This window comes from Gigantopelta aegis, chromosome 8 (genome assembly GCF_016097555.1).
Source record: "Gigantopelta aegis isolate Gae_Host chromosome 8, Gae_host_genome, whole genome shotgun sequence".
Classification (NCBI taxonomy): Eukaryota; Metazoa; Mollusca; class Gastropoda; order Neomphalida; family Peltospiridae; genus Gigantopelta; species Gigantopelta aegis.
Window position 1 is genome coordinate 40943922 of NC_054706.1, and position 16751 is coordinate 40960672.

Genomic DNA, 16751 nt, shown 5'->3' on the forward strand with positions numbered 1-16751 from the left:
TTTGTAACGTTCATATAATGACACATGAGAAAGGATTTCGATGGTGTTAAAAAATAACAAATATTCACTTCCTGGTGGGCACCTTGCATAAACAGCACATTAGGGACTCTTTAACCAGTATTTTGTGGGTAAGTCATCACATCAAATGCTGTGGGAACGGCAAATTTACTATATTCACATTTTATAAAGTTATGATGGATGACAAACATTTTCGACAGCAAAAGGAAGCTCATTTTATTCGCATTTTCAAACCGAAAATTAACATACACTAACCCATACTGTGGTCACTACACTCCAACATAGTTTGAACCTTTGTTGTACAATGTATCTACTATTACATTTCACTCTTACATGCTTGTTTACATGTATTACAATGTAACAATAGCAATGTTAATATGACAGTTATATACCGTCACTATAATTATAATTATTATCTGTTTAATGTCAAATATGCATTTTGTTCGCTATGCATTTTTAGTTAAAATTGTCGTGACGACATCGACATTACCTACCGCTGTAGATGACGTCATGTATATGGAACTGGTGAACCCGTTACGGGTGAAAGGCGCTTATTCCATTAAAACGTTGTGAAATTCTAGCTTTATATATATATATATATATATATATATATATATATATATATATAGAATCTCATTGTCTCGAACAATGTCGGTGCATCAAAGTCTGTTCGATTCGACCCATCGGGTAGTTCGAACCATGCATCGGCTGTTGTCGGGTGCTTCTGTAACACAAAAATCAATCGGACAACCTCGCATATTTCCGTAAAACCGGCTTAGGCTTAGACTCATAAGTAACGAAGTAGCCGTCAAATGTCGGATGAGATATATATTGGGAATAACTGATTACGGCACTACGTTTATTGACATAAATTATATATATATTAGGAATAAAAATAATATATTATGCTCACCAGAGGTTCGCATAATACAATTTTTATTCCTACTGTATGATATTGACGATACGAAAAAACACTCTTGTAATAACATGTGGTTTAACTCACCACACCACCACCTATACTTTGGTTTAACTTACCACGCAACCATCCGTACTTTGGCTTACTCACCACACCACCACCCGTACTTTGGTTTACTCACCACACCACCACCCGTACTTTGATTTAACTCACCACGTCGATCTCCATGGCCATATAATCGGCATCTGCCCTGTTCCATGCATCACAATATTCAAGCAAATTCTGAAAATAGAAATCCACCATTTAAAAAATATGAATGCTGGTGTGCTTTGAATATACACTGGATATGCTAGATAATATATATCTATATATATCTGTATATATATCTATATATCTCCAGTGTAATCAAAGTATGTGATATTTTTCAGATCACATACTTTCTGATTTTATAACTTTGCAAATTAGATGTAAATTATTCGAGGTGACATTCTATAATTGATGTATGCATTCATAGTCATCAAAGAGAAACATTTCAACTGCAAATTTACACTGAAAACCGTCAAGCGTTCTGAAAACAAAACACGTTAAGCACTAGTTGATTTTGATGTGATGATATCCATAATGACGTCATTCGGGTTTGACGTCATTTCCATTCAAAAAGACACCGCGTCACATATTCTTATGTCATTTGAATATCACGTAATGGCTGACTGAAATTAAAGTTGCTTATATAATTTACAAAAAACACGTTGTATCGAGCTTGAGATTATATAATAAAGAGATTATTACCCTCGTGTGTTTCGGTATCGTCAATATCATATCTTAAATAAAAAAAATAATGTATTATGCTCGCCAAAGGATCGCATAATACAATTTTTATTCCTAATATATGATACTGACGATACCGTAACACACTGGTAATACCTCTGTACACATACATACACACATACATACATACACACACACGTACGTACGTACGTACGTACGATACATACATACATACATACATACATACATACATGCAAAGATGCATACATACATACATAGACATACATAGATATATGCATATATACATACACGCACGCACGTACACGCGTCATATACTCACGCAAACACAAATACATGTATACATACATAATGTTCGAAAAAGATAAGAGCTAGATTCACCTGTAACTCTTGGTTTTTTTTCGTGTTTTCCTCCGTGAGATCTTTTATGTTGTCCTGCAGACCCTCCGTCTGCTCCTGCAACTGTTGTATCGCCTGCTGCATCCGCCTCACGGCAACAGCACTCTTTCGATACAAAAGTCACAAAAATAACAATTAAATAACTCTATTTGAATGTTTTCAATGGAAATTCAACACAAGGTTGCTTAAAAGAATATCAACATCTAATATATGTGGCGATTTCTTCGCAGAGTTGTGCCCATCGTACCAAAGTCACCACGGCTACACCAGCAAGTACACAACGTCTTACTATGACAACTAAAGTGAATTAGATAATATATGTACGTCAAATTCAAGATTACATTTCGTATTGCTAGGAATGCTACTTTACTGGTGATGTACACCTTTCTTATAAAGGTGCCATGGCGAAGTGAAAGAATCAGCCACATAAGTGTTCGGCCAAACTCGATGGAGACGTTAGGGGAAAATGCGCTGGCCTGAAAACTGGCTCACAATGTTTGTTGTAACCCAAGTAAAAATGCGTAGTGATTCGTTAGGAATCCTGTATAGCTATTTGGTGATAATACAAATATAAATTATCCAGATTCGAGCATTTTCGTATAATGCGGGCAAAAATCTGTATGTCCACTCATAAAAATGGAAGGCCGTATCTCTATGAGCCTTGTAATGATTCGCACAATGCAGACTCGTATACCAGTGACACATTTGCCTTATTCATATACTTCCTACAAAGTTCAATGTGAAATTTAAACATTAAAAATATTTAAAAAAGAAGAACCAGACATGATTGTAAAAGTTTGTTATAGTATGTAAATTACAAACACAAATATGGTTCCACTTTTTCCTAATAAAGCTGTTGGTAATTTTGACATTTAAGGTCAGTACCCAGAATTGACTTCAATGTGAGAGATCCGTTTTTTCTTCAGAAAGACATTTCCATATTGACTCTTAATATAGGCTAAGCATTGTTGACCAATCTCATTTTGTTTTGACAAATAAATATTGTTTAAACCAATCAGGGAACATAAAAAGGAAATTTCAAAATGTTAGGGACAAAAATAACTTGAAGGAATAATAAAAAAAAATATGAGGTATGGAAAAATGCTGCAACAATCGACTGTTGTTGGCAGTGACTACGGTAGATGTTGAGTCAAACTTGATCTGTGACGGTAAAGCTATACACCAAATTTCAGCTTAGTATCTCAAGGCATTGTGAAACAAACACCCAAAAAACTATTTGTGGGACAGAGAGACAGACATACAGAAGGACAGAGATGAAACCTGTAGTCCCCCTCATTTGGACCAATAGGGGACTAATAAACTGCTTTTGTGTAAAATATCAATGTTCAAAAAGAGGGACTAATATATATATATATATATATGTATGTATGTGTGTGTGTGTGTGTGTGTGTGTGTGTGCGTGTGTGTGTGTGTGTGTGTATCTATCTATGTATGTATATGTGTGTATGTATGTATGTATATATATATATATATATATATATATATATATATATATATATATATGTGTGTGTGTGTGTGTGTGTGTGTGTGTGTGTGTGTTTGTATGTATGTATGTATATAAAGATTTAAGTAATTCTTGACATTCTTGAATGGTTAAATATTAATGTATACCATTTTTACAGAAGTCTACAAAACATAAAGTTTTATTTAAACCATATATGAACAAGCAAAACGATGCAGTAAATAATAATCACGGTGCTTCCCATCGCCTTTCAATTCTGGAACAACCCTATATATAAATAAATATAAAAATATATAAATATTTGTATGTGTCATGTGCCATGCCTCCCCTTTGCACCACTTGCAGGGTCCACTGCTCTATAAGACTAGCAGAGAGCAAAATAGGAAACCTACCACACTACTGCCGGCCATCTTGGAAGGCTCAATCGCACTACCTCCAGTCATAGCGTGGGTCAGTTTCTTCACTTTATCGTCCAATTCCAGCAGCTTGTTCTTGGTGTAAGCGAACTGATCGTCCAGCATGCTTCCAAACTCGAGGAAGTGCAGACCCACGTGCTGCGGCTGTCCCCTCGGCGTCTCCACATCCTGCATTGCACTATCCTCGTGTTGTGCTGCTGCTGCTGCTGCTGCTGCTGCTGCTGCTGCATATTTTTTCGCTTTATTTTAGGAGTCTTGATAGATTTTCCAAATATATTATTGTCTCTAGTATCTAAGTCCTCAAACTCTTCCAGTAGTTTCCTGAATGCCTGTGTGTCAGTTATCCTTAACCTTCCTTGTGGTTCTATGAACACAGATCTGAACGGTTCCTGCATATTAACTCCAAACCTGGTTGTAGCTACGGCATTTGCAAGTATATCGGTTAAATCAAGAGATTCATCAGTGTTTTCAGCACCTTTGGCACTAGCAGATGGTTGGGTGATATCACCAGGTTCAAGATTACTACCAGCAGTTTGCTGAGTGATAACAGCAGCGTCTTGAAGAATAGGACCGGCAACTTGTTGAGGGGTACCAACAGCTTGCTGGTGAGTCCAAACAGGTTGAGGGGTACCAACAACTTGCTGGGGAGTCCAAACAGCTTGAGGGGTACCAGCAGCTTGCTCGGGAGTCCAAACAGCTTGAGGGGTACCAGCAGCTTGCTCGGGAGTCCAAACAGCTTGAGGGGTACCAGCAGCTTGCTGGGGAGTCAAAACAGCATTAGGGGTATTAGCAGCTTGATCGGGAGTCCAAACAGTTTGAGAGGTACTAGCAACTTGCTCGGGAGTCCAAACAGCTTGAGGGGTACCAGCAGCTTGCTGGGGAGTCCAAACAGCTTGAGGGGTACCAGCAGCTTGCTGGGGAGTCCAAACAGCTTGTGGGGTACCAGCAGCTTGCTGGGGAGTCCAAACAGCTTGAGGGGTACCAGCAGCTTGCTGGGGAGTCGAAACAGCTTGAGGGATACCAGCAGCTTGCTGGGGAGTCAAAACAGCTTGAGGGGTACCAGCAGCTTGCTGGGGAGTCGAAACAGCTTGAGGGGTACCAGCAGCCTGCTGGGGAGTCGAAACAGCTTGAGGGGTACCAGCAGCCTGCTGGGGAGTCCAAACAACTTGAGGGGTACCACCAGCCTGCTGGGGAGTCCAAACAGCTTGAGGGGTACCAGCAGCCTGCTGGGGAGTCCAAACAGCTTGAGGGGTACCAGCAGCTTGCTGGGGAGTCCAAACAGCTTGAGGGGTACCAGCAGCTTGCTGGGGACTTCCAACACCTTGAGGGGCACCAACAGCTTGAGGAGTGCTAACAGCTTGTTGAAGGGTGCCAACAGCTTGTTGAGGGGTGCCAACAGCTTGTTGAGGGGTGCCAGTGGTTCCATGAATCGGTGGAAGAATCATCAGTTTTTGTTGTCCCAGACCATATTCCCCGTCGGTTGATGCTTTTTTGCCTTGCTTTGACTTTGAGGTTGTTAAGAAAACAAAATAAATAAAAATAAATGAAACAGCATTATTATAGTGGTTTACTAAATATTTGCAAAAGCAATACAAAACAATAATAATGGTATACGACTATGTCAAGTCTGCAAACATGACTGTTTCATTTCAACACAGACCAAATAAGAATAATAATTACATAAGTACAATTATATTATCTGTATAGATTTATAGAGGTAAAGTAACGGACACCAAACGTTTATAAAACCTTTCTATAAGTTAATCACATCAAAGGATTTAAGAAACAGATTTAGGAAAGACAGATCTGCTATAACTTACAGCTATATGTCTTTTATACGTATTTGTATAACACATCATTCTACACAGAAAAATCTATAATTTCGCATTAAATTCTTTACTAAGGTCGACGATGATCACTTTTGACACTTTGACTTCGTACACAATAAATATAGCACATTTTACCGTAATTTCACTTGAAATCCATATTTCATAAAAGGTACAATTTTTTAATCACAAGATTTTATTTAAACACCTTTGCATTGGAATTTTTCCAGCATTCTTAAAGGAATCTCGCGCAAGGCTTTTGGACTGGTATGCATATTCAACGATATATAATGCACATTATTGCTTAATATCAACAAGTATATTATTATATTTAATTAATAAAACGGATAAATGTGACGGCTATTATATATAACGGGCGCATCTATTTGATACCATCCCAGTGAATACGCCTTCTCGCGAGCCGGTGGTTACGTAATTTTAATGCGTCACGTCAGGAATTAGTCTTAGAACTGAAGAAACAAACGTACCTGATTTTTGCACAAAGTTCTGTAATAATATCCATCCCAGTAAGCCAGCACTAAGTATATATTATGTTACAATACAAAATAAATCACCATTGTCAAAGTGTCGAAATAACTGTGTCATGTTTTGTCCATGCGATAACCCTACGTAATGTTCATTTTATTTCATTTTAACGTATCTTCGTGCTTATATCCAATTAAGGTTCAAGCACACTGTCATGGGCACACACCTCAGATATCTGGGATGTCTGTCCAGGACAGTGCCTACGTACTGAAATGCTAAACGGGGTGTTTTCTTAATTAATTTGTTAGTCCTGATTGGCAGGTGTATATTTGATAGGTAGACAAGCCATTAATTACTACCGTCTAGACATAAAATTACGGTATTTTTTTAACATTACACGGTACCCCTGAAATGGTAATAGCATTATCATCCGTCATGCTTTATTACTGTAAATCATTCTGTAACACTCTTGATTAAATGACACAACTGACCAATTACGTAGTCCCAAAGAAAAGAACATTATCACCAGGGTATCGTGAGTGATCAATTTTGCTCCAGCATAGCCTACCAATAGGCCTAATATGTAGTATGCATTTTTTCTTTAATTTTTTTTAAAGAGAGAAACATACTATAACCCCATTTTGTTCTATTAATGCAAACTGAAATATATTTAGTAAAATAATTAATATTGGTGTATGCTTTTGGTTGAGGGACGTCTTAATTGAAAGGCACTAGGGATTTATGTAGACAAAGGTTAATGTTGGAATTTAATTATTAAATTGTCTAATGATTATTATAAATGTTGAATTTCCTCGGTGACGCTGTGGTTAAGCCATCGGACTACAGGCTGGTAGGTACAGGGTTTGCAGCCCGGTACCGGCTCCAACCCAGAGCGAGTTCTTAATGATCACTACACCCTCTTCTCTATCTCACTAACCACTAAACAACTAACAACTAACCAACTGTCTTGGACAGATAGCCCATATAGCCGAGGTGTGTGCCCAGGACAGCGTGCTTGAACCTTAATTGAATGTAAGCACGAAAATAAGTTGAAATGAAATAAATGAAGTCCCAAAGAATTTATTTTTTCACTTTAGGCCTAATAGTGTACGTTTTTTGTTTGGATTATTTCACATAGAAAAATACCATAATCCCATTTCGTTCCGTTAATGCAACTTGAAATATATTTACTTAAATAGTTGATTATATTATCAAGTCATTTATGTTGTTTTACAAGTCAGGTTGATGAAAGCCAAACGTCTTGTTGTAAATGACTGCGTTTGTCTACATTGTGCATACAGTTGTTGGTAGGAGCTGACGTCACTCCGCACCAAGCTAGAATACCGGAAGCAACGTAAACAAAACTAAATGGCTAGTAGACCAATTTTTATTTTAATGTGGCGAAGCATTGTAATAATACAGCTAATTTTGGATTTGAATGACGTCAGTATTCAAATGACGTCACTTTACATCTCATTACAATAACACTAAACTGGGTACATGACGTTTCTATTTTTAGAATGCTGGGGGGGGGGGGGATTCCAATGCAAAATTGCTATTGAATTTTTTTTTTTTTTTGAACATTATTAATGAACATGGATGTGTTTGATGAAAATCTTGTAATTGAAAAAAAAAATGTACCTTTTACGAAATATGGATTTCAAGTGAAATTACGGTGAGATAGGTCCTATGTTATATTTATCATCCATTAAAGGCTTTTGTAGGAGATATCGCTGGCACTATAATTTGCGAAATCGCTTCTTATAATCTTGATTGGTCAAATTTTAATCACAAGACAATGTTTTGTTACGTCACTCTGTTTGTTTCAGCGCTAAACCTACCATTAGTGACGTCACGCCACTGCCGTTCTGCTAGTTAACGAGTCTACCGCTGACATTCAACCCACATTACTGACATTGTTTACAACTGTCGCAAATGATAAGAATGATAATGGATGATAAAAAGAATACCCCCTCGTGTCTTGTGATATCATAATTTATCAGCACTCGTTGATAAAAGTATAAAATCCTAGGCAAGCCTCGGATTTCATACTTTTATCAACTCGTTCTGATAAATAGAGGTTATTACCAGAGTGTTTTTCGGTATCGTCAATATCATATATTAGGAATAAAAATTGTATTATGCAATATATGATATTGACGATACCGAAATACACGAGGGTAATAATCTCTTTATCATATAAAGCTCAAGCTTAATACAACGTGTTTTTGTAAAGTGTACACGTAACTTTAATTCCAGTCCGCCATTACTAGATATTCAAATGACGTAAGAATATGTGGCGCAGTGTACTTTTGAATGGAAATGACGTCAAACTCGAATGACGTCATTTTGGATGTCCTTACATCAAAATAAAGTTATGCCTAACGTTTTTTTGTTTTCTGAACGCTGGACAGCTTTCAGTGTCAAATTGCCATTAAAATGTTTTTATTTGATGACTATGAATGCAAACCTTGTGCCGAGACCTCGACTAATTTACATCTAATTTGCAAAGTTATCAAATTCTCAAAGTATGTGATCTGAAAAATATCACATACTTTGATTGCACTGAAAATGTAAGATATTATATGATAAATTATATCACAAGACACTCGGGGAGTATCCTTTATTTATTGTGAACGAAGCCACAGCAAGGGTGCGAAAAGTAACTGTTGTCGACCTTAAGTTTTATTATACTATAAAAACAATAATTTCACATTAATTCCTAACTACGATTTACCACAAATAAATTATTTGAATCTAATACAGGTTGAAATAGTCTTTACTGGCACGGTAATTAGCTGTGACCCCTCCCTAAAACAAAATCACTGAATGAAAAAAAAAAAAATATATATATATAAAAAGCCCCAAAAACCAAAACAAGTATAATTAGCAACAACAACAAAACACGTTCACATTATCGGATTGAATTAATTAACATCGTAAACTGATGGCGTGTATGGTCTGTATTGTGATTGGTTAATTACATTATTTTTCCGGGATCAAATAGACAATAACACCCGGAAAGCTAATTACGTCATTAAAGGTGACGTCTTTAACAATTGGAACAGGCGAAGTTGACGATTCAAGGGTCTACAGTTAGAATGTAGCCAGGTATTTTTTTCAAGAAATACCAAATATACAGTGAGTTCTGTAGAAAAACGATTCAGTTTACAATGGACACTTAACCATATTGAGTTTTTAGATTTGTGGGTGTTATTTAGGAGATAACCATATGGAGTTTCGTATGTTTCATTTTTAACCTCCGACTATCGCCTTCGGTCAAAAATGACATTTGCGGGATCAAATAGACAATAACACCCGCAAATCTAAAAACTCCATAATTTTTTATGGTTATGTCCATTGTAAACTGATTCGTTTTTCTATGGAACTAACTGTATATTTGGTATTTCTTGAAAAAAAATACCTGGCTACAATCTAACTGTAGACCCTTGAATCGTCAACTTCGCCTGTTCCAATTGCTAATAACGTCATTTTTTAATGACGTCATTAGCTTTCCGGGTGTTATTGTCTATTTGATCCCGGGAAAAAAAATGTAATTAACCAATCACAATACCGAACACACTCGCAGTCAGTTTACAATGTCTATTTGATGCTAAAGCCTTCTGTCAAAAATAACATTTGCGGGATCAAATAGACAATAACACCCGCAAATCTAAAAACTCCATATGGTTATGTCCATTGTAAACTGATTCGTTTTTCTATGGAACTAACTGTATATTTGGTATTTCTTGAAAAAAATACCTGGCTACAATCTAACTGTAGACCCTTGAATCGTCAACTTCGCCTGTTCCAATTGCTAATAACGTCATTTTTTAATGACGTCATTAGCTTTCCGGGTGTTATTGTCTATTTGATCCCGGGAAAAAAAAATGTAATTAACCAATCACAATACCGAACACACTCGCAGTCAGTTTACAATGTCTATTTGATGCTAAAGCCTTCTGTCAAAAATAACATTTGCGGGATCAAATAGACAATAACACCTGCAAATCTAAAAACTCCATATGGTTATTTCCTAATTGAAACAGGCCAAGTTAACGGTTCAAGGGTCTACAGTCAGATTGTACTTTTGTAGCCAGGTAGTTTTTTCAGGAAATACCAAATAGACAGTTAATGTGACAATGAACACCCTTTATATCTTGATAACAGTTGTACCTCGCACATTGGTTTCTTAATGTCACTAAAGGATACTCCCATTCGCATTGTCCATGCTTGGCTCTTAGCTGATATATTGGTTTGTTAATGTTGCAAAAGAACACCCTCACACTCAATTATGGTGATGCTATCAATAATAATTTTAAAAACCCCTCTCACCTTATCGTCTTTAATATCGTCTAAATGCTTCTTTATTCGACTTAGTTCTGCCGAAAGCTCATCTACAATATTTATATGAGAAAGCAAAACAACACAAAATTAAGTTCTGTTATATTCCGTATCAGATCACAGCTTCCCATATTAACAACTTGGAAAATGAAATTGAATAAAAGCGAGCATTTTAATGTAGCGAAGCGAGGGCGATCAACCTAATTGAAATATTTCACCCGAATGTTCTAGCATTTTCATTTTTAAGCGTGCGAACGCCCTTTTCCAAAAAATAGTTTAAAGCACGCGGCGAAAATGGTATATTCATAAAAAATAATTTAAACAGCATCATGCGACATATTTTCAAAATAACAACAACCAAAAAGATACATAACAATACAAATTTGTATTATTTATTGGAATGTTATGTAATCAATAATAAAAGTATAAATCAATCCACGTAAGTGGCAGACTTTTTCTACTTCCTTTTTAGGCATAGGCCTACTTGATGGTTTGTCTAATAAAACATGCTAACTATATTCATCAGTGTAAATAAAGTTAGTATACATAGTACAGCAATTAACAGCATTAATACACACACACACACACACACACACACACACACATCATCATCATCATCATCAAAACCCCTAAAAAAAAACCCACTTATTAGTAGATATTGTAGTAATGTTTCACTCCCACCTACAGATTAGTAATAAATTGGCAAACCAACTTGGGATCAATGTTATTTTTATGTAGGTACATTGCCACATTTGCACTATTTCATCAGTGGGATCGAACTGATTTGTGGTGAACTGAATCGGGGACGAAACATCTGGTAACCACATTAAGACTGGCTACCGTTCTGCATTACGCTTACATTATTATTAGAGTAGCAATTTTGGGGTGCCACTGTAAAGAAAAAAAATAACGGCAAAAGCTAACAATGGTTTTGTAAAAATGTTCATTGTTATAGTTTAACTTACATGAATAAAACAACATCGGTCATGAATGGGTCACAGATTACTGGTTGCGAAATATTATTTAGTGAAATGTTGCATGTGAAAGCATATTACCAGGGCCGTAGCTAGCATGGGGGAATTACAGAAACTTTAAAAAAAAGGAGTTTTAGATTATTAACTACTCAGTTGCCCCCCCCCCCCCCCCCCAAAAAAAAAAAAAAAACCCACCCACAAAACATCCCACCTACGGCCCTGATGACAAGAAGGGAATTGTGGATATCTGCCCCGTAGAAATATAAGTATATGAGATTTGAAATATCTTTAAAATTAATACATAAACTACTCAACTATAACGAGTAAGAAAAGTGCCATACATAGCTTCAGTTTACTCGATTGTGAAATTGGTTCCAGGTTCCTTATGTAAAGTTAAAAATTTGCAAGAGCGTCGGAAGCAATTAAAAGTTGGTACGGACATAAAAGCAATGTACATGATGAGATCTATACTATGCGAGCGTCATAGGAAGAGATTATAAGACTCCATCATATGCGGTCATGTGGGATAGAAAAAGTACACCCTCGGTGATGAAAATTTCGACCTCGGACGAGGATTGCCGAGTCCCATGGTCGGAATTTTCACCACCGAGGGTGTACTTTTTCTATCCCACATGACCGCATATGATGGGAATCTTTTTCTCTCATTATTTCGGTAAATAAACCATTATTTGACACGAACAGACAAAGATGGCTAAACAAGTAACTTTTTTATTTGACCATTTTATCATAAATAAACTACTCTATCGTATTTGCCGTGTTTATTTCATGTGTTAAATAAAATTTAACACTACAAATTAACAAATATAATAAAACGCAAGCGCGTGATATCCCATGTAAGATTATAAGACTCCATTTATATGCGATCATGTGGGATAGAAAAAGTACACCCTCGGTGGTGGAAATTTCGACCTGAAACGAGGCTTGCCAATTAAGATTCAAGCACGCTGTCCTGGGCATACACCTCAGCTACCTGGGCTGTCTGTCCAGGACAGCGGGTTAGTTGTTAGTGGTTAGTGAGAGAGAACAGGGTGTAGTGGTCTTACACCTACCCATTGAGTCGTTAAAACTCGCTCTGGGTGGGAGCCGGTACCTACCAGCCTTATGTCCGATGGCTTAACCACCACACAACCGAGACCGGTTTTCTGAAACACAGGTGTTTAACACCAAATTTAAAATGTGCTGAGGTATTGTAATACAAATATTCTTCTCTTTTTTTCATTCTTTGTTATCAGGGGCGTAGCGTGATCTAGACCGGGGGGGGGGGGGGGGGGGGGGTGTTCGAATATGAACCAAGTGGACCTTTTTCTATTTTGTTTTTGCACCACCAGAAACTCCATTTGTATAAGAGCCGACCATTTGCTTCAGCGGGGGGGGGGGGGGGGGGGGGGCGTGTTCGTCCGAACCCTCCGAACTTCCCCTAGCCTACGCCCCTGGTTATTCTAAAGAGACTGAAGAGCTTGTTTTGCAATGTGAGATTTAATTAAATACTTGAGGCATAACAGAACAAATTATTTGGTTTTTTGCTTCTGACCCTAAATGTTTTGGACCATAACAATAAAATACTTTCCCAATTATAATCCACAATTTATTTACATAAATATTCTGCAACTGGAAATTTTAATATTTGTTCAGTTTATTTATTATTAGTTTTTAAAATAAATGTTTGGGTTTTGGGGGTTTTATTTTGTTGTTGTTGTTTGTTGGGGGGAGGGGGTTCCCTTTCTTTTTTGTTTGCCTGCCTAGACTATTTTGAGAAAATGAAGCAAAAACCCAACATTTTATTCTGCAGTGACTGCTAAGCCTCATGACAGTCGTAATACTTTTACTTTTTGGGTGAGTAGGCTGATTACATTATGATAATTTCTACCATGGCATTACACACCCCCCCCCCCCCCCCCCACACACACACCTTTTGACTAAAATTGTAAATACCTGATAGATATCGTTTATGTACTTTCTTGAAGCCATATCTTGAAATTGATGTAATTAGTGTTAAGTGCAATTGCTATTTGTACATATACCGTATTTACCTTACACTATTAGTAAACAATAAGTGTACTTTTATACAGAGTACACTTGTACAGGTATGTGAAGAAGAAAAGCCTATGTTAAGTGAGTCACAATTATTTCTTGCTGTATCTGCAGGCTTTGGAGAGAAAAAATGTAATGTCTAAAGTAGTTTTAAATTGCTGTTAATTTCATTATCAATGAAAATCATGGTAAGTCATGAATTTGCTTGGTAAATAAGTATATGAACCATGATTACAGTTGACCTTTTAATATAAGTACTAAAAAGTAGAATATTTAGATATGTCAAATACATTTATGTTAATACAGGCTCAATAAAATCAGAATTCATATTAGATTATGTCATTTTGTACACTAAAATTAAATGATTTATATCAAACATTTATAAATATTGCAAAACAATAAAACGCATTTCCAATTTCAAGTAAATGTGCATGAAAAAGCATTGTTATGTTTTTACTTACAATGTTACATTTAAAAAAATAATAATAATAAAACAGAAAAAGTAAATTAACAACAAAAAAACGTTATATTTAATATTTTAAATTGTTTATTTATTTTTTATCATTTGAATATTTAATTTTTATTCCTGTAATTTTACATACTGGTATATATATATATATATTTTTTTTATTTTTTTTTAACGTGTATATCGGGCACGGCGGCAGCAAGTACACACGGGGGGCTTACTGAGATTGCAACTGAGTTTCTAGGAGGAGCGGGGGGGGGGGGGGGGGGGGAGTCACTACCAATAAATGTTTTATTTGGAATTATTGGGGGTGGGGGAGTTCAGAATGACTAAATTCAAAAACAATTCTCCATATACCAAGGACGCATTCCACAAAAGTTGGTTGGAACTGGTTTAGTACATGTAGTTTTGGAGAGGAAGTCGATGGTGGACAAAAACAGATCGCAGTAGGTTACTTGGCTCAGTTGTACTAAAAAAAAACTATGACTAAGTCATTGAAAAATCACCATTTTAAACAATCCAACGTGACCACCATATTGACAAATGGGACTGGTTATTCTATGAAGTTTCCAAAAATGCATAGGGTTTGTAAATCTTTACAAAATTTGTTACAAATTTACATAGTGAACCTAATATACAACATAACAATTATCCTGTGAAGCCTGTTTGAGGCAGGATCCTAGATGAATATTAAACATAGATAACTGGTTGCTTAAAACATCTCCATTGAATGAAAGACTTGTGTTAAACAGCAGCCTGATGAACTATTTGACAATAGTGGAATAGTCGCATATAACAAGTCGCTAAGTGACAGATGCAGTAGATTTGACAGTATTGGTTATTTTTATAATTCCATGCACCTGAAATGTTCTTAAAATGCATAAAATGTAATTTCTGAACACCGCAAATGTACATAAACTATAACCAGTATAATATTTAACTAATTAAACAATTACTATGTTCATGTCTTTTAGTACTAAGATCAATTATAACTAAGTAAACAATTACTATGCTCATGTCTTTTAGCACTAAGATCAATTATAACTAAGTAAACAATTACTATGCTCATGTCTTTTAGCACTAAGATCAATTATAACTAAGTAAACAATTACTATGCTCATGTCTTTTAGCACTAAGATCACTATGACCAATTGTTCTAGAACTAGGATTATTTGTAACTGAGCAAACAATTGCTCTATTACTAACATCAAAGAAGCTAAATAAACTTCTATGACTAAGATGAGTTGTAGCTGTGTGGAACTTATGACCATTTCCTTACCACTCTGAAGGTGATTTGTAACTATGAAAACTATCATCATTTTGTAACCACTTAAAAGTCATAATGTCATTTGTAACTAAGAGAAAATGTCCATTTCCTACCATACTCATATCGTTTAAAAGTAATTAAATTATCCTATTTTGTCATTACTAAAATAACATTTTATAATTGTAAGTAAACTATGACGATTTGTTTCAGCACTAACATTATTTGCAATATTAATAATGAAATGAAAATACCTTTTCCGCTCGTTTTATCTGCCGTGTTATTCGTTAGTTTCTAAAACCCAAAAGAGAGAAGAGAGAAAAATTAGGTCGGAAAACATGACATGAACATGCAAAACGCTTAAATCTACCGTAACCGTAATTTCGTGGATTATAAGTATAGTCAAAAGACTATCAATGCATATCCACTCATTCTCAATAAACCGGTGCATTTGATGCCCCCATAGTTTAAAAATAAAAAAAAAAAAAAAAAAAAAAAAAAAAATAAAAAAAAAAAAAAAAATAATAAAAAATTAAAATGGAGCTCGGAAAGCAAAATAATTCACCAGATATTAAATGCTCTATCGATCTATCGGTACCTGGTTTTAAATCCTGGAAATCGTCCACTTTCCCTACACACCTCCGAATGTCAGCGTTTTTGAAAGATTCTTTACTGTCGCTGCTGTGAAGTGTAATGTTTCAGCCACTTTTTATAATACTAAATCAATGATGTAACAGGCTTAATTTCATTTGCTCATTTCATAGATATTTATATAATTGAACACATCGTTCCAATGCCGATCTATTTCAAAGAAATTTTACCATTTTCTTTGTGTCGCCGATTATTGTGCAATGTTTGTTACTCCATTTATTCATGATTATAATTTAAACTAGGATGCACGTATACTATATTCGAATGATGCTTAATGTGAACAATGTACCAGTATTCAGGAATTAGATGAAATGGAATGAAATATACATGTTACACATACAAAAGTTTTCTTTTGGATCAAACACGTTCGATTGGCTCCGTAATTTTAAACTGGAAATGTTCGTTACCAGTATTTTCCCCTTAAGTAACACGTAAGTATATTAAAAGTATTAACCCATCAGGACTTGTACAAGTGTGTATGATGCCTAACAAAACAATTACGACTGTTATGAACTGAAAAGAGTTTTTAAAACAAATATTTTTAAAGAAAGATTTTAACTTGTATAACACAAATGCTTAGGTGCGCAGACTTCTTTCAAAACTGTGTACTGCTGAAGGATCAGTTTGAAAATCTAATGGTGTACAAGGTATATGTTTGTTCAATGTGTTC

General features: G+C 35.7%; 1 protein-coding gene across 2 annotated transcripts in view; it reads right to left on the bottom strand.

Annotated features, from left to right (window-relative positions):
• LOC121378269 (glutamine-rich protein 2-like) overlaps nucleotides 1-16751 on the bottom strand; it is a 76039-nt gene that overhangs the window by 36408 nt on the left and 22880 nt on the right. Inside the window, exons 6-9 of one of the 2 annotated variants that reach the window (XM_041506350.1) lie at nucleotides 15685-15724; nucleotides 10666-10727; nucleotides 3995-5523; nucleotides 2102-2224 (exon numbers count right to left, since the gene is read on the bottom strand). In XM_041506350.1, the coding sequence (XP_041362284.1) occupies nucleotides 4063-5523; nucleotides 10666-10727; nucleotides 15685-15724 (1563 nt within the window). In that variant the 3' untranslated portion in view covers nucleotides 2102-2224; nucleotides 3995-4062. Of the gene's footprint in view, nucleotides 1-1147; nucleotides 1217-2101; nucleotides 2225-3994; nucleotides 5524-10665; nucleotides 10728-15684; nucleotides 15725-16751 lie in introns of those variants that run through there. The other variant, XM_041506351.1, reaches the window with a different exon arrangement.